Genomic DNA, 18,972 nt, shown 5'->3' with positions numbered 1-18,972 from the left:
GTGATGTTTTTTGAGTGAAAAAATTGTTATTATGATTATGATTTTTGGTTGTTTTAATTTTATTTTCTGGATTAATGTTTAAGATTTGATGAAGATGATGATGAATTTTTTTTCTGGGTTGGTGTGTTGTTGATGATGAAGATCATGAAGAAGAGGATGGAAGGAGAAGGAAGAAGATGAATAATATAAACCCTGACGTTTTTTTGAATTTATTTAACGGAAGGGACCAAAACAGGTAACGGAAGTAAAGATAAAATACTCAAACAATCTTTTTTTTAGTTAAGGGACCAAAGCGATACCAAATAAATACTTAAGGGACCAAAAACGAATTTAAGCCTTAGTTTTATTAGACAAAAGAATCAAATGGTAAAATAAACAAAAAATTATATCTTTCCCTTTCAAACAAATATGATATCTTTCGTGGACAGCCTAAAATGTTGATCGATCTTAAATTCTTAAGATCCATATTAAACTCTTAAACATTTTAGTTTTTCTTTTTGCGGTGGTCGGAGTCTAAACCCTGAACCTTGCATATATTATGCATTGTCTCTATCAACTAAGCTGAGCACGAGTACCTTTAATATTTTAAATTAAAAATTAACAAAAATGACTAATATAATTAATAAAAGTGAAGTTATTGGACTAAAATGAAACTAATTAACAAATTAGTTAAGAGACCAGAATAATAATTTATCCTTAAAAAAGTATCAAGAAAGTAAACAGTATTTCCCACATTAATCTCAAAATAGTCTAGGTTTAATATGTCAAAAAAAAAAAAAAAACTAAAATATGCTTTTGGTCTATACAAATATAGTGAATTTAGGTTTTGGTTGCAGGTAATTTTTTTATTGAAATCCATCTTTGCAAAATTTTTGTTTTTTAAAATAGTCCCTGGACCAACTCTTTTGGTTATGTGGCAGGTGCTGATTGTACCAACTCTTCCACATGGCAATTCTATTTTCTTAAACATTTATAAATTAATAATAATAAATTATTTTTCAAAATTAAAAAAACATTTAATTTAATTAATTAAAGAGAATCAGAAAAGGAAGAAAATTTGTAGGGTTTCAATTTCCCCCTTTCCTTCGTCTATCCCAATCCCTCCATTCTTCATCTTCTTCATTTGACATCAAATTCCTCCACCAAACAGAAACCCAAATACAATACCTCTCCCTTTTAATTTTTTCTCACACTGTTCTAATTTCTGCAAACTCATTTTTGACGCAAACAGCGCAGTGGTTGAGTCATCACCGTCGTAGTTTGAGTGAATCTGCGGCGGAAGCAAGAACTCACTGTCATCCAAGTTTTCAGCCATGGAAAATGAAAACATAAAGGAAAAAACAGAGGAAATTGAAAGGAAAGAAAAGGGAGAGAAAATGAAGAGTGTGTGAAGGGGTTTTAATTTCTTCAAACTCATTTTTCAGTTTCAATTTGTTCCATACATCTCACTTTTCACATTTCAGTTTTTTTTTAAATCGAAGAATGAATTTCGATTGATGTTTTGGAGTTTGGAATGATGTTGGTGTTGGAGCTTCCATGAATGATAAAGTTGTTGCTGTTGTTGCTGTTGCATCCCCTCTATGAGTTAGATCTGGAAATATTAGAGAGGGTATGGTTAAAGATGAACGTGTTTCAACAACATGTGTTTATTTCCCCTTAATTTAATTAATTGAAGTATTTTTATTTTAAAAAACCAATTTTATTTTTATTAAAATGATCTATAAAATATGTTAAAAGCCACATGTGCACCATGTTTTCAAATTGGTACGGTCAGCGACTGCCACCTAGGCAAAAACCAGCCAAATCATTAATAAATGGGGTTAAGGACTATTTTAAAAAACAAAAAATTTTGCAGGGATGAATTTCTAAAAAAAATAAAAAATTATCAGGGATCAAAATCCAAATTCGCTATATTTGCAGAGACCAAAAACATATTTTAGTCAAAATAATAAATCTAGGTTGAATTAAATCTAATATGAGTCTCCAACAAAATAAATCAGATCCACTAGTAAAAAGAAGTTCATAAAAGGTTAGCATTGACGGACATAGCTCAAGTTTGTAGCGGCCTTGTCCATGACCACCATGATCATCTCTCTCTCGGGTTTAAGTCTTGGTGTTGAAAAAAATCTTAACATATTAACAAATATTTATTTTAAAATGGTTAACATACTAACATTTGTCATTCAAAAAAATAAATTGTGTGTTCAAAGGCCTAGACTTAAATCAAACCCTAAACGGTAAACTAAATGTTGTCGTACGTTTATCAATATCCACGTCGCTATACATATTAGTTCTTCTTTCTTATCATTTTCATTGGCATAGTGTATATAAAATACACCGAGGTCAAGTCATTATCACTAGAAAATCCTTATTTACTAAAGAAGGGTTAAAGCATCCACATTCATATCACTCGTATGGGTGGTATAAATGAATCTCACATATGAATTCTACATATGAGTTTACTGTAAATGAGCGACATATTTATAAGGATCAAAACATATTTACATTCATATAATAAAATGTATAATCAAAATATATAAAATGTATCACACAACATACTCAAAATGAATCAAAGTAAAAAATGAATAAAATCAAAGGAAGATTATACAAAAATATATTAAATAATGTACTACTTGACACAAATAAGTTACAAGAAAATACATTAATAATAAAACTATTAAACGTTAAAATAAATTACTAGCTCAAAATATACTAAATTTTAAAATAATTTTTTTAGTTGTGGTTATTATTATGCTCAAAATGTTCCCATATATGTTCTATCGAGTCTTATTGAAGGTGTCGATGAATTTTCTTATTCTGAAAACAATGTCTTCTATGTAGGAACTCGCGAAAATCATTATTAGAATCGTCTTGTGGTGCAATCGGTCATTGCCAAGATGATCATAAGAATAATCAAAATTGCTACCATACGTGGTACGTTCATTTTCAACAATCATGTTATGTAATATGATGCACGTGTCTATTACGTGTTTCAGTGAATCCAGATGCCAAAATCATGCCGGGTTACGTATTATTGCAAATCGGGATTGGAGAACTCCAAATGCTCGTTTGATATCCTTCCTTATGCCTTCTTGATTGTGATAAATTTTGCTCCTCTCCAATAATATGAACCTATTAATTAGAAGAAAAAAAACTCAAAAGTAATAAAAAGTCTAACAATTGCAGGTAAAGAAACGTTGCAATGCAGAGCAACTATGGAGAGTTTGGTTACTCTTCTTCAATGTTAATTATCCAAGATATTTTGACGCAAAGACGTCGGTTATTGTGCTGCAACCCATATGAACAGACGATATTGATGTTCTTAGTAGGATATTTTCTAACACACACTTATCAATATACTCTATTTTATTTTATTGATTGACATTTCTTTGAGTTTCATCAAATCATATAAGTCTTATATAAATTTCGTAAACACATGTGAATTTAAACAAATTAAAAAACATATGTTAACAAATGTATGTAAAAGTGTATTTCTAATATTAGTCTAATCACTATCAATTGTATCTTTCTTACATGTCAACCGATAATTCTACTCGTTTTGTCTTCTAATTCTAAAAACATAGATTTTTAGCTTAAAAAAAAAATAAAAAATAAATTTGTTACAACATGTTAGTCCTTTAGATAAATCTAAATTAATTCGAATGATTAACTTCCGCAATGCACATTATTAATTTACAAATTGACATGTTTTTCCTTTCTTTAAATTATTATATAATAATGGTAGTGTAGAAGAAAATTCAATTAAAAAGAAACAGTAATTTATGTTCAAGTCAAAGGTATAAACATTAAAAAAATCAAAGGTTAATAATGTTTTTCACCTATGGAATATATCTTATTTCCGGTTTTCGTCCCTATAAAATTTTCGGTTTGATTTGCACCCTCGTAAATTTTTTTTATTTCGGAAAACATTAATAGGCCATTCAAAAACCAAAATTTCTTGAAAAAAATTATGAAAATGGCCTATTAGGGGTGTTTTCCGAAGAATTTTTTTTTACGAGGGGACAAATCAAACCGAAAATTTTATTGAGCAAAAATTGAAAATGACATATATTACAGGGGTGAAAAACACTATTAACCCAAAAATCAATTTTAAACGACATTTTTTTTTGCTTGCAGCGATCTAGAAATTCAACCCTAAAAAAAAAACAGAAAGAACTAAATTTTGATTCTTAAAAAAAAAAAATTAGAATTGGAAAATATTTGTAACAAAAATTAGAGATTTTGATGGACGAAGACACCAAGTAATGGAGTATTTGTTTTAGAAGATGGCACATGGGTGTTTCAATCATGTGTGACACGTGGCAAAATAAGTTTGAATGGTGAAGACTAAAAAAAAAAAAGGAAAATATTAACAGAGTGCTTCGGAATACTTTTAAGAACTTTTTATGAAAATTTGTATATTTGATACATTGAAAATTAAACTGTTTAATTTTTTTTTTAAAGAATAACATTTTTAATTTAAGATTCTTAAAAAATGGACGGGCACTCGTTAACAATGCCTAAAAAAGAAAATAAGCGTTTCCCTGTTCCTCTTCTTCTTCCGGCGGTTTTCAGTGCAATCACCTAAACCGAGTATGGTAAACCTCCTGACTTCACGACTAGCTAGGGCAGCATCTATTTCCATCGCTAAACACAGTACGTATGCACCACTTCTTCTACTTTTCCATTTAAGTTTCATGCTAATGCTAATGCTAATGCTATGCTAGTAATTAATCATTTTTCTTTCTTTCTTTCACATTCACAGGTGATTACTCATCCATCTGGGCCCCTAATTATTATTCGGTTAGTTACTTACTATACTCTCAATTCGCTTTTTCTTTTGCTTCTCTCTAATATTTTTTTGTTTATTCTTATGTTTTAACAGTTTCAACATAACAATGGATTCACTAATTTATTCACGGGACCCATGTTTAGAAAACATAATTTCCTCTGCTGAGGGTGGGAATGAAGAAAACCAAACGTAAGTTTTCTTTTTCCCCAAACTTAATACACATACTGCCTCCATCCTTAATTAATAATCATTATAAGATCAGTATAAACTGGATCGTAGTATTTAAATATTAGTGGTAAATTTAACACACATGAGTCTTGTAGTCGTTATATTGTTGAAGACCTAAGCATAGGGAGTAAATAAAGATTGTTCTCATTTTTCAAAAATAGGTCAAAAGATAATCCATTTTCAGTTCAAATTTCATGACTATATAATCAGGGTCGACAATGAGCATGTACAATGAGATCTACGGTACGTGGCTTCTAATAATTTGTCAGAGTTCAACCATGTTTAAATTGGGCCTTAGAATATGACATTCAAAGTGTTTAGGACGATCATGTGTATGATGAACTATTTAAGCTATTGATATTTCAAGTGTTAGTTAGAAGTCTTAGATGTTGAGCAACAAGAAAGTGCGAGAAGACTCATATACCTAAACATTGAGTTTTAGCCTTTTGAGTAAAGATGCGGAGCTCAAACTCATATGTGTTGTTGCTTTTAATCCAATGTCGCGATTTACTACAGTATTTTAACCTTTCCTAGAATTCCCAACATAAGCCACCACCCAACCTAGGGGTGGGCATGGTTTGGTTAACCTAAAAAACCGAACCGAACCAAACCAAAATTTTGAAATGGTTCAGAAAACCGAACCGAACCGTTTCAGGTATGGACCTAACCAAACTGAACCAAAGTTATGGTTCGGTTAACTGTTTTCTTACCTATGAACCGAACCGAACCGAACCAAAATCAATATTTTGAACCAAAATGTATTTTTTTATCCTTTTGTGAATTTAATTGTGTTTTTTTTATCCAAAAGGCAAAATATTTTTTTATTTACTTTTTTTTTAAGAATATAATTTTTTTATTAATATTATTATTACACAAACACAGTAAAATAATAAGTTTAATGCAAAATATATTAAGAAATAAAAATTATAGTATGAAAATTATTATCGATTATTTTTTGAAAGATATGAAGTAATAATAATATAGATTAAATTAATGTAATACATAAGATTAAACACGGTAAAAAAAAATGTATTAATATTTACTTTCGCGGTTAGTTTGCTTCGGATTTGAAACAATTTACTAAGACCTCTTTTTAAAAATAGCTTACTCAAAACCGCTTATTTTATGCAAAACACCTTATTTTTAAAAATAGCTTATTCAAAACAGCTTATTTTATGAAAATACCTTATTTTAAAAAAAACAACTTATTTGATAAACAACTTATTTTCTGAAAAACAGCTTATTCAAAACAGCTTATTTTATGCAAAACACCTTATTTTAAAAAATAGCTTATTCAAACAGCTTATTTTATGAAAACAACTTATTTTAAAACAGCTTATTCAAAACAACTTATTTTATTTAAAACAACTTATTTTATTCAAAACATGTTTTGAATAAGTTGTTTTTTGAAAATAAGTTGTTTTTAAAATAAGGTGTTTTTCATAAAATAAGTTATTTTTTAAAATAAGTTGTTTTTCAAATAAGCTATTTTGCATAAAATTAGCTGTTTTTTAAAATAAGTTGTTTTCATAAAATAAGCTGTTTTGAATAAGTTGTTTTTTAAAATAAGGTGTTTTGCATAAAATAAGCTGTTTTGAATAAGTTTTTTTTTTAAAATAAGCTGTTTTTCAAATAAGTTGTTTTTTTTAAAATAAGTTGTTTTCATAAAATAAGCTATTTTTAAAATAAGGTGTTTTGCATAAAAAAAGCTTTTTAAAATAAGTTATTTGAAATAAGTTGTTTTTTTGGAAAGATCCAACAAAGTTCAAGTGGTTCGGTTCGGTTCAAACGGTTCGGTTCGGTTCAAGATGGTTCGGTTATGGTTCAAGAACTGTTAATAAATTAACGGTTCGGTTCGTGAACCATTAGAATGGTTCGGTTATTTTTGATTCGATTCGGTTCGGTTCCCGCGGTTCGATTCGGTTCATGGTTCTTTTTGCCCACCCCTAACCCAACCACATGTCTTCATACATATATATTAAATTTTTGGGATTTACGTAGCTAGCTTTCTATTTCTCTCCAAAAAACAAAAAACAAAGAGAGGATCGATATCCACTGAATTTCTTTTTGCATAGTGACTGATACTGAAACTCAACAAAACGCTCTTCTTAACATATAAGAGTAATAATGATCACGAAAGTAATTAAGATCAACATTAATTATGTTCATATAAGCTGCCTCCATGTAAAATTGGAGTCCCTCTTTTACCTAGCTAACTAGCCAAGCAAGTATATTATGCCACAATGTTCTGTTATAATCCAACTTGTTAATCTCTAGATTCTTACTAATTTTTTATTATAGTTTTTTTTAGATCTTTTAGCTTTAGTGATCTGACTATTCGCCTTCTAATCTACTCTACTCTGCTTACTATAAAACTGGTCTATCTCTACATTCTCAACTCTCTCTAATGTTGTAATTTCTAATCCTATCATGTTTTAGTCTTACCACACGTCCAACACAACATCCTCATCTACCTTACGCCTATTTTATTTGCGTGTTGGTTCTTTACTGCCCAACATTTTGTTCCGTACAAAATTGCCGGTTTTACAGCTGACTGATCAAATTTTCCCTTCAACTTGAGCGGTGCTTTCGTATCACATAAAAGACCTGAGGCTATTCTCCATTTCAACCACCCAACTTGAATTTGATGATTTACATCTGCTTCAATTTCTCCATCATTTTGCACTATGGACTCAAGATATTTAAACTATGAAACTTGTTTATGATATGATCTCCAACTTTAGAAATACTTCTTTTGCTAAAATTACATCCCATAGACGATGTCTTGCTTCTACTCAAGTGGAAGTCATATGTCATATATTTGTCTATATTTCTGATATGCTCCTTACTCTTGAAGACAACTTTATGCAGGATATCTGTGACTTTTGTTGAGAAGGACGGTGAGGAAAAGCTTATAAAAGTCCCTATTGGAATGTCTATGCTAGAAGCTGCTCATGTGAACGACATTGAACTTGAAGGTGTGAACTTTTGATATTACTGTTATACTCTTGCGTCCCTACATTGATGGTCTTGTGGATACATCTCTGTTTCTTGATGTATGGTTTTTATGTTTGATAGAGCACACGGATATTATTATTTCATCAATGTAACTACAATGGGATCGTCTTTTTCATTGTTGATTTTTTGTAAAATCTTTCTTCATTCCTGCTACATGTTTTGTGTTGCCTTCATCATCGATCCTTTTCATGTGCCACATATTTTTTATTTAAATTACGCGCTTGTGTTATTTCATGTCAATTTGCATCTCCTGTTTCCTCCCAATGTTAATTTTCTTACGTGATATTATTGCAGGAGCATGTGAAAGCTCACTTGCGTGTTCAACTTGCCATGTTATAGTCAAGGTACAACAATGGTGATATATGGAGCAAAGAGTCGTGTGAGATTAATTTTATTTAGTTTCCTGAAATGCTGTTTTCAACTTACTTGCAGGATGTAGAATATTACAATAAATTAGAAGATGCTACGGACGAGGAAAATGACATGTTGGATCTAGCTTTTGGGCTTTGTGAAACGTGGGTTTTCTTATGCATGGAACTTGGAGTTTAATTTTCATGTTCTACTTATGTTCCTCTCAAATTCTTCTAGACTAATTTTGAGAGTTATGCAGATCACGTCTCGGTTGCCAAGTGATTGCTACACCCAAGCTTGATGGAATTCGTCTAGCTCTTCCTTCTGCCACTCGCAACTTTGCTGTTGATGGTTACGTGCCGAAACCACACTAGTTATTGCTGGAAGTTTTTTGGGGGTAATGCAAAGAATGCAGCCATCTCAGTTTTGTAGCTTCGCACCAAGTTAGATAAATGAGCTTTTTTGATCTTAAGCATTTTTCAGCACTGAGTTTAGTCGTGATCGCCAAGCTCTTCTGTATGACAGATCAGAGAGATGATGGTGGAATTTCGACAATACAATTGCTTACCAATAAACTAATATTGTATTGTTTTATTATTGTACCAGTGAAACACTTTCTAACTCTAATAAATGAAAGATGATAAAGAAGGCAGGGTAGAGTATTTCGACGTTCTTGTATTCAAGAATATTGATTCAAAACAACCGTTAGTATTTCTTTAATATACTTGTCATGTTTCCACATGGTTTGGAGTTGAAATTTGTCTAGGAAATAAGTTCCACGAAGCCACTATCTGGGCAACTCTCAACCGTGTGAGGATGTCATTCCCTGTCATTTTAGCTAATGTTTTGGCATCGACGACCACTCTCAGATATATATTTGAGTTGCCTGATGTTCTTGGAAAAGGTTTGAGTTGCCTGAAGTCTAAAATTTCTATCTTGTGTTTTCGTGCAGGGATAATGAAGTGGGTTCTTGGACTCTTCAGGATTTTGCATGGCCCGCATATTGACTTGACTGCCTTCAACTCCTTGAAAATTGCTTTCATTATCCCTCGACCGATGGTAGATGAAATTTAGGGTTAAATTTGACATTTCACGGTGTTTCTTAACTTTGTGTGAAATGGAAAAAATAATTTTCAAATTCCTTACCCTCGACCTTATCCATATTCCTTGCATTGTCTCTAACGTCAAGTCAATATCATTATCACTAGAGAATCATCATTATTAAGGGTGTTCAAAACCAAACCAACACGATAAAAAAAACTACATTTGATTAGGATATATTCAGCTTATTTTATGACTCGAGCGTGCGGTTCGGTTCGATTTGAGGTTTTTATTTTATCAACTAAACCAAACTGCAACATAGAAGATAATCTAATTAAGCTTATATCACCCAGCCCAATACTCATAGAAATTCAATGAAAACTTTCTTATAATGCTATGTTTTTTCTCTTGTTAAGTTTTTTGTTTTTTATTTCAAAAATGTATTTATATATGTGCTTTAATTAGTAGATCTTTTATGTTAGATGTATATCTTAAATCATATAAACTCAATGAAACCTTTATAGAATGATTAAATCTTATTCTTTTGTATTTCTTCATGAAAAATGTTACTTTTTGGTCCAAGTTTTTGATTTGGCCTATGTTAATGTGAACATTATGGAAGAAAATAAAATTGTAATGTTGGATGAAATTTAAAACGTTGTTAAAAATAAGTTGTTTTTAACTTTTTAACTTGACTGTAATATTGAAAACAAAAGATTGTATTCACTCAAAAAAAAAAAAAATTGTATAGCAAAAAATCACAACAACCTAACAAACTCAAACCACATTGATTTGGTTACTAAACTTACCCAAACCACATTGGTTTGGTTTCAATTTTAAAAGTCAAACGAATCGAACAAAACCACATACTTTTTTATTTTGTAGTTCGATTGTATTTTAGCCTTAAAACCGTACCACAAAGACCCTTAGAGAAGGGTTGGCATGGCATTTCCTAACACCAATCATCAATATACTCTATTTTATAGATTAAAAACTTCTATGAATCTCATCAAATCACACCCGATCAAATCATATAAGTCCCTATATAAATCTCGTAAACGTTAATTGTTTATATTATTCTCATCACTATTAACAACGGTATCTCACATGTCAATTCTACTCCCGTGTCTTCTAATTCTACGAAACATGGATTTTTATAATCCTTTAAATAAATCTGAATGACACGTCCACAATGAGTTACAAAAGATATGTTTTTCTTTTGAAAAATGATATTTGTACAACCACTTTTTAACAACTTTTGGCACAACTCTCTCTCTCATACTCACATGTATTTTCATCCTCTTTCTTCTTTTTTCTCTGTCTATTGTTTTTATCCATTAAAAAAGAGAAAAAGTGGTTGACTCAAAAATTATCTAGAATTGGTTGTACAAATATAATTCATCTTCTCTTTTCTTTCAATTATATAATTATGTAGCTTAGAAGAAAATTAAAGGAAAAAAACACTAATTTATGTACTACACTACAAGTGAGAGATAAAAACATTAAAAATATAAATTTTGAACAAATCCCAATGGGCTAAGCTGAAGTAAAGTGAAAAAAGTACAAAACCTTATGATGATGTACAGTACAGTACATAGTATCTAATGGTCAAACCGAATGTTCCAAAAGTAAATCTGTCCCTTATCACATTCCCTCCCAGTCAGCCCCAAGTTGTTTGTTTGTTTCTGTCATTCAACAACATGATCTTTATCTTCCATACCGTCATCCTCCTCGTTGGTGTTCCTTCTTCTTCTTCTTCTTCTTCTTCTTCTACCACATATGAATCCAACAAAAGCCCTAATAAGTGTTCCACAGTTAAGCCACTCAAAACAAGAAGCTGAATCTGCGCCGCCACAACAAGAAAAGCACTTATTATTCACAAAATCATGGTCGGGTGGAATGGACATAGGTTGAAGATAAGCCAAAGCAGCTTGTTTGAGAAGAGGGTTTTTGATTGGGATATTCTCATTCCAGCTTCCATTAAGAGATGATTGTGGCAATGATATCATCATGTCCCTCAAACTCGTATACGACGTTGTTGGAACAATCGCATCTACCTCGGTGTTGCCTTCGTTTTCTTCTTTCATTGATGAAATGGATGAGAAGAATTTTGGGGAAATAATTCAACCTTTTTTTGACCTCAAATCCTTTTTTCTTTTTGCTTGCAGAGAAAGATCTAGAAATTAAACAAACATAGAGGTTTGATTTTGATGGACCGACCCCCCTCCCCCACCCCCCAAGTGAGTGGAGTGGTTTGCGTTTGTAGTAGAAATTTTAGAAGCTCTCACGTGGGTGTTTGTTTTTTTGACAAAATTTCTTATCTTATTTGTGTTTTTATCATTTATTGTTGTATTCCTTAAAAAAAATCACTTATTGTTATTAATTAGTATTATTATTGCAATCTTCTTAGCTGTCTATTATTATAATAAAAAAAAGGGAGTAATTTCGACTATTTCTTAGCCGTCAATTAGACAAAATAGATAGAAATAGATAGATAGTGATAGGATACTCTTAAAAAATAAGATACCAGGGATATGATTTTTTTATTTTTTTTAAGATTAGCTGTGGTGATTCTCTTTGATATGATGATGCACCTAATATATGTAAGATAAATTTGAAATATTTTGGTACACTTAATCTGTAAATAAATAGTTAATTGTTTTTTTAATAAATTATCTTCTATCATATAAAATTATGTAATAACTAAATATTATATATGAAAAATATCGGTGAAATAAAATTTATTTTTTTTGAAATTTTTTATTCATAATAATGAACATTGATATTTTTTACAATAAATGTAAAAAATTAGTATGAATGTTATAAACAATGATTTTTTTTAAAGAGTATGATTAAACAACCATTAAGTTACTTTTATGAAATGACATTTTCTAAAACATAAAAGTTGACAAATATCTATTTATTTTATAAAAATAATTGTTAATATATTGATTTAGAGTCGTCCGAAAGAACCCGAATTTGATTCTTGATGGAACAATTATTCAATAAACTTTACTTACATCTCGATCGAACTATGATTCACTAGGGCTCTTTTCCCCTATGAATCAGAGGATTAACAAAAAAACGTATATCAATACACCTCAATTTATGAAATTACCATAGAAGCTCTTTACATGTAACTGATAAAATTACCGTAAAACAATATATTGAATTTCGATCGTACCTCAAAAATATTATCTATACCTATATATTACAATCTTTCTGTTGGCCAAATTATAACAAACTTGTTTATAAGAATTTTAAATTGTTGATGTCATTGAAAATGATAAAAATTTATATTATATTTGCTATAAAAAGAGCCGATAGACGACACATAAGTATCTACTTGAACGTTAGTGTTTCGTAAAGAGAATATGAAAGAGAGGATAGACGGCACAAAAGTATATGTCTAAACGCTAGTGTTTCATAAAGAGAATGTGTGAGAAATTATATTTGTTAAAAGCATTATAATAATTATTTTGATATCGTAGTTTATTTTCCTATAAAAATTATTTATTTATTTTTAAAAAGTAATCATTTAATTTATTAATTTTTTTTAATAATAATTTAATTTTTTTGGTCAAAATATAATCATTTAATTTTATTACAATATTGTTTTGGATTATATAAAAGTAAAAAGTTTTTTTTAAAAAAATTAACTGTTAATATTTATACTAATTTACATTAATGTAAAATATATTTTGAGGTCAATATTTTTTATTTAAATCTATCAATTAAATGGATGAAATGAATGTGGATAATTGATTTTCATTGTAGTGGTTAACAAAAAAAAAAAAAGAATGGCACAACGTCTTTTGTAAAAAAAAGAAGAAGATATGAATGACACAATACGAGAAAGCAAACTTCTTCCTCCGAATCAATTGCATAAGAATTGGATATGCAAAAGGATATAAAAGAAAAATAATCGTATTTTTAAGCGTAGTTTCATAAATTAAAAAAATAGTCCGATTAAAAGTTACCCAATATTCCCTTCATCTTAAAATTACGCGTCTTCTTTCCTAATTTTCTTTATTTCTTGTTAATCTTTCTGCTCTGTTTATTACATTAATGTTTGAAAATTATGAACGGTGTTTGTTTTTTTATGAAATTTTAATTTTGATCAAAACTAAAATTATAATTGTTTGTTTTTTTACAAGCAAAAAAAATAATTGTTTGTTATTTTCAAGTTATAACAAAGTAAATTGGGTATATTATTTCAATGAAACAACAATATATCAAAAAAAATATAATTTAAATTCTTTTTTTAATGACACGAACAACAATCATCTTTATTATAGAAAAAGTTATTTGAGTGTTTAATTGGATAATTACAAGTAAGTATAAATATACTCATCTAATTTGTTACACTTTTTATATGATAAAGGAATAAAAACACACACACACACACATATATATATATATATTCATATCGTTATATTTTTTTAATATTTAAATTTATTCTTATCTATTTTTACATGTGTTATATGTATTGAAAATTAAGAGCATTGTTTGAAAGAGAAAAGTCAGCCCAAAAGAACTGAAAGAGTTTGTTTTCTTTTATATACAGTATAGATTATTTGTCCCTTTTATAATATCAATAGAATATTTATTATTTTGTTTTCTTCTTCCTTTCAATTTATATATCATTCTAGAAAATTTGTTTGATCGAAATTATGGTCGCTTTACGATATCAAGAAATCATTAATGCTTATTTTCTTATTAACACGTCCCATTTTTTTATTATTTTATCTTTTTATAATTCTTTTAATTTATGTTTTTCATACCATTAATTATTTATTACTTTAACTTTTTTCAATTCTTCTAATTTATGTTTTCCGTGCCATTAAATATTAACTAATGATATTTTTATAAAACAACTTACAATTACTATTTTTTATACAACATTAACCGTATTTCTTAATATATTTGAAATTCCTAGAATACTCTTTATGATGTGCATCTGTTGTTTTAATCACACCTAATAATAAACTTTCATCATCGAGTGAAACAATTTTTAGCCAGGGTTCCTAGGACACTTCGGTGAACTTTGTTTGTTGTGATCTTCTTTCACTTGAAAGCAGGAAAAACATGCAACTTACTCACACTCTATCTTCTTCACATTGTGCCACGTCTTGTCTTACTTACTCAACACGTCACTACCACTATAACCACTTTTCTTCGTCTTATAGGAAAAATATTGAAATTAAAATGCACATAATTTCTGAGAATCACAGAAAGAAAACATGTCAACCAACGTTGGTGAAAATGCTACACCAGAACAACCTTCTTCAGTTCCAAAATTAGACAAGTTGAAAAAAGTTTCAATCATACCTTTAATTTTCTTAATCTTTTATGAGGTATCAGGTGGACCATTTGGTGTGGAAGACACAGTAAGAGCAGCAGGTCCATTGTTGTCTCTTGTTGGTTTCTTAGTTTTTCCACTCATTTGGAGTGTTCCTGAAGCATTAATAACTGCTGAAATGGGTACAATGTTTCCTGAAAATGGTGGTTATGTTGTTTGGGTTTCATCTGCATTAGGCCCTTTTTGGGGTTTTCAACTTGGTTGGATGAAATGGCTTAGTGGTGTAATTGACAATGCTTTATATCCAGTTTTGTTTTTAGATTATCTTAAATCAGCTATTCCAATTATTGCTAGTGGTTTTCCAAGGATAATTGCTGTTTTAGTTTTAACTTTGATTCTTACTTATATGAATTATAGAGGATTAACAATTGTGGGTTGGGCTGCTATTTTATTGGGAATTTTTTCATTGAGTCCTTTTCTTGTTATGGGGTTAATTTCAATTCCTAGAATAAAACCAAAAAGGTGGAAGATGATGGATTTGAAGAGTGTTAAATGGGGTTTATATTTGAATACATTGTTTTGGAATTTGAATTATTGGGATTCAGTTAGTACTCTTGCAGGAGAAGTGAATAATCCTGGTAGAACTCTTCCAAAAGCACTTCTTTATGCTGTTGTTTTGGTTGTTTTGGGATATTTTTTACCTCTTTTAGTTGGAACTGGTGCTGTTGAAGTTAATAGAGAGTTATGGAGTGATGGTTACTTTTCAGAAGTTGGTAGAGTTATTGGAGGTGTTTGGTTAAGAACATGGGTTCAAGTTGCATCAGCTTTATCAAATATGGGAATGTTTGTAGCTGAGATGAGTAGTGACTCATTTCAGCTTCTAGGTATGGCTGAAAGAGGTATGCTTCCTGAATTCTTTGCAAAAAGGTCACGTTATGGAACACCTCTTATTGGTATTTTGTTCTCAGCTTCTGGTGTGGTTTTGCTTTCTTGGTTGAGTTTTCAAGAAATTGTTGCTGCTGAAAATTTCTTATACTGTTTTGGTATGCTTATGGAGTTTGTTGCATTTGTTAAGTTGAGGATAAAGTTTCCAAATGTATCTAGACCTTATAAAATACCAGTTGGGAAAATTGGAGGAGTGTTGATGTGTATAGTTCCAACACTACTAATATTTGTGGTTTTAGCTCTTGCTACTTTGAAGGTCTTTCTCATAAGTATCTCAGCTGTTATAATTGGACTTGTATTGCAGCCTTGTTTGAAATATATTGAGAGAAAAAGATGGTTTAGGTTCTCTGTTAATCCTGATCTTCCAGATATTTTTGCTGCCTAGAAAACTTGTTGTATAATAAAACATTGCAAAAACAAGAATTAAATGTTCACTTAAAAAACATTTTTACTTACTGTAGTAGATGTCACTATCAGCTTTTTACAATAAACAAATTGTGACTCCAAATCTAAAGGTTAATTTTCACCATGTCTTCTTGTGTGTTATCTTCTGTATATATATAGATCCATTTTCCGGCTTAGCCTGTCTTATTAGGCCTATGGGCTAAATAAATAAAAAACATCTGTGACGAGAAATCTTAAGCTCAACTACTTCATTAAAATAAGCCACAGTTGAACTATTTTTGTATTTAGTACTTTTTATATTGTTTTTAATTCATAAAAAAAGACATAAACAACTAGGATTTGGGTTCTTACCTCTGAATGATAGGACCTATAATGGTTTTGTTTTGTGACGTTTTCTTTTTTGATGATTAATTTTGTCCTTTTCTTTCCTAATTAATCATTACCATGTTCTCTAGGTGTTAACTAGTGATGACACATCAATAAAACCAAGTTGCTCTCACTAAAGATGAATATATTAATATGCAAGTTGTATTTTGTTGTTGATGAAAAATTCAACAACCTGTGATAAGGATTAAATTCATTGAATATGTCGAAAATTCCACGTGGCAAACATCCAAAGGTAAGGATAAGGCATGTCTTGTTATAATGTCACAACACAAGAATTTCAAATTGTTCTAATGGTTTTGGTAACAGTTTGGACATTCCTAAGCTTCTTGTTGCAAAGGAATCTCCGTCTTCTTACCTTTTAAATTGAAACTCAAAACACACAAGTTCCTTCCTGATCCTCAAACAGAGAAGAAAAAGAAACAAAATGAGTAGCCAGAAAATCACACAACCACCAAACCAAAAAACACTTCATGAATTTTTTGTGCAAGAAAAGCCTCTTTTTTCAATACCATCTTCTCCTACTTCAGGAAATGAAGAAATTCTCTCTACTGTTTCTTACTGCACCTTTGTTTTCACCTTCACTGACCCTTCAGAATCCCCTGCACAAAGAGACTCTAAAAGACTTCAACTTTCAAGGCTCATTGCTATGATGAAATCCTCAAAAAAACCAGTCCATGAGAAAGTTTTAAGACCTTTAGTATCAATGATCAAAGCCAATCTTTTCAGGCCACTTCCTCCACCTACAAATCCTTCAGCTATATCAGAATTTCTTGATGAAGAAGATCCTATTTCCATATTTTCACCTTTATGGTCACATCTACAAATAGTTTATGAAATCCTTCTTAGGCTTGTTAATAGCACAGACACCAAAATACTTAGAAATTATATGGATCATTCTTTCCTCCTTAATCTGTTAACGCTTTTCCAATCCGAAGATCCGAGGGAACGCGAAAGTTTGAAAAATGTATACCACAAGATATATTCTAAGTTCGTTTGCGACCGTTCTGCGATGAGGAAATCGATGACAGATGTTTTGTTGAACTATGTTTTTGAGACAGAAAAGCATTATGGTATTGCAGACTTGCTTGAGATATGGGGAACTATTGTTAATGGATTTACCGTGCCACTCAAGGAAGAACACAAGTTGTTTCTTATGAGAGTGTTGATTCCTTTACATAAGACTAAAGGGATGCAAGTTTATCATAGACAACTTGCTTATTGTATATCACAGTTTGTGCAGAAGGAGCCTATGCTTGGAGGTGTTGTTGTTAGGGGAATTTTGAGGTATTGGCCTGTTAGTAACTGTCAGAAAGAAATTTTGTTGATTGGTGAGTTGGAAGATCTTGTAGAGAATTTGGATCCCGATCAATATCGAAAGTTGGCCTTGCCTATATGTACTCAGATTACAAAATGCATCAACAGTTGGAATTCTCAGGTAAAAAAAATCTCTTTTTAGTTTCCAAAATGTTTTCTCATGAAAATATGAGAATAACTGATATGCACTGTACTGTATTTGTAAAAAGTATGCATCAAATCCCATCTCAACACATAGATAATTGTGGAGATATTTTAGGAATTAACATTAACCGTTTGGCATAATGATGAGATGTGATTGGATGCAAGTGAAAAATATTTTTACACTGACAGTGAAATTTGTTTATGATGATGCATATAAATGTGGTTTCAGGTAGCTGAGAGGGCACTGTATGTGTGGAACAACGAGCAGTTCTACAAAATGGCAACAACAGGAACGGTAGAAGTACTTCCGGTGATAGTACAAGGTGTTGAGAAGAACCTGAAGTTGCATTGGAGCAAGAGTGTTAGGCAGCTAACAGAAAGTGTGAAGGTGGTGGTGGAAGATATTGATCCTGATCTATATGCAAAAGCTCAAATGGATTTGAAAGTTAAAGAATCAGTGGCACATCAAGAAGATATGAATAGAAAAAAGAGATGGGAAAGAATTGAATTGGCAGCTTCTAAGAATCAATTTGTCAATCCACAACGATACATATGTGTTTCCCACTGAATATTAATAATTTAATGTATGCAACATATATTTCCTGTCAATCCAACCTTCTTAATCATAAGAAATGTTTAGAAGCTGAAATATTTATAACTAAGCATAAATTCAAATAAATAAATGATAATTAAGTTCTTCCAATGTTTAGAGTGACAAATATTGACATTTAACACCATACAGATTCTACTGCTATGAACTATTTTTATAAGTGGTCTACTATAAATCGATACTTAAAAACTCTGAAACTCAATTTAACAATTGAAGCAACTTTTAAAGCTGAATTTCATGGTCTTCCTTGCCTTCACATTTGAAACCACCACTTACATAAACTTTGCTCTGAACAATGTTGAACACTTATCGTCGCGTTTAAATGCATATTTTCACACTAATGTCCACCTATCTAATGTGTTCCTGAATCTACACAAGCTTCACTCACTGATAACTTCTTCTACAAGTAACTGCCTGTGATCATCATACGTTGCA

At 30.5% G+C, this 18,972-nt stretch overlaps 3 protein-coding genes across 3 annotated transcripts; all 3 read left to right on the top strand.

Annotated features, from left to right (window-relative positions):
• The first annotated feature begins 5,238 nt into the window (after positions 1-5,238).
• LOC25485645 (adrenodoxin-like protein 1, mitochondrial) lies at positions 5,239-8,961 on the top strand. The gene is made up of 5 exons (XM_039831524.1): positions 5,239-5,263; positions 7,765-7,998; positions 8,333-8,382; positions 8,471-8,553; positions 8,649-8,961. Exons 1-5 carry the CDS (start codon positions 5,239-5,241, stop codon positions 8,761-8,763), a joined length of 507 nt encoding a protein of 168 aa, XP_039687458.1. The 3' UTR covers positions 8,764-8,961.
• A 5,687-nt stretch (positions 8,962-14,648) lies between these two features.
• LOC25485643 (probable polyamine transporter At1g31830) lies at positions 14,649-16,206 on the top strand. The gene has a single exon (XM_013614901.3). It carries the CDS (start codon positions 14,674-14,676, stop codon positions 16,060-16,062), a length of 1,389 nt encoding a protein of 462 aa, XP_013470355.1. The 5' UTR covers positions 14,649-14,673; the 3' UTR covers positions 16,063-16,206.
• A 486-nt stretch (positions 16,207-16,692) lies between these two features.
• LOC25485642 (serine/threonine protein phosphatase 2A 57 kDa regulatory subunit B' beta isoform) lies at positions 16,693-18,560 on the top strand. The gene is made up of 2 exons (XM_013614900.3): positions 16,693-17,904; positions 18,157-18,560. Exons 1-2 carry the CDS (start codon positions 16,894-16,896, stop codon positions 18,493-18,495), a joined length of 1,350 nt encoding a protein of 449 aa, XP_013470354.1. The 5' UTR covers positions 16,693-16,893; the 3' UTR covers positions 18,496-18,560.
• The last annotated feature ends 412 nt before the right edge of the window (positions 18,561-18,972 follow it).

This window comes from Medicago truncatula, chromosome 1, assembly GCF_003473485.1.
Source record: "Medicago truncatula cultivar Jemalong A17 chromosome 1, MtrunA17r5.0-ANR, whole genome shotgun sequence".
Taxonomy (NCBI): Eukaryota; Viridiplantae; Streptophyta; class Magnoliopsida; order Fabales; family Fabaceae; genus Medicago; species Medicago truncatula.
This window is presented reverse-complemented; position numbering and strand designations above follow the sequence as displayed.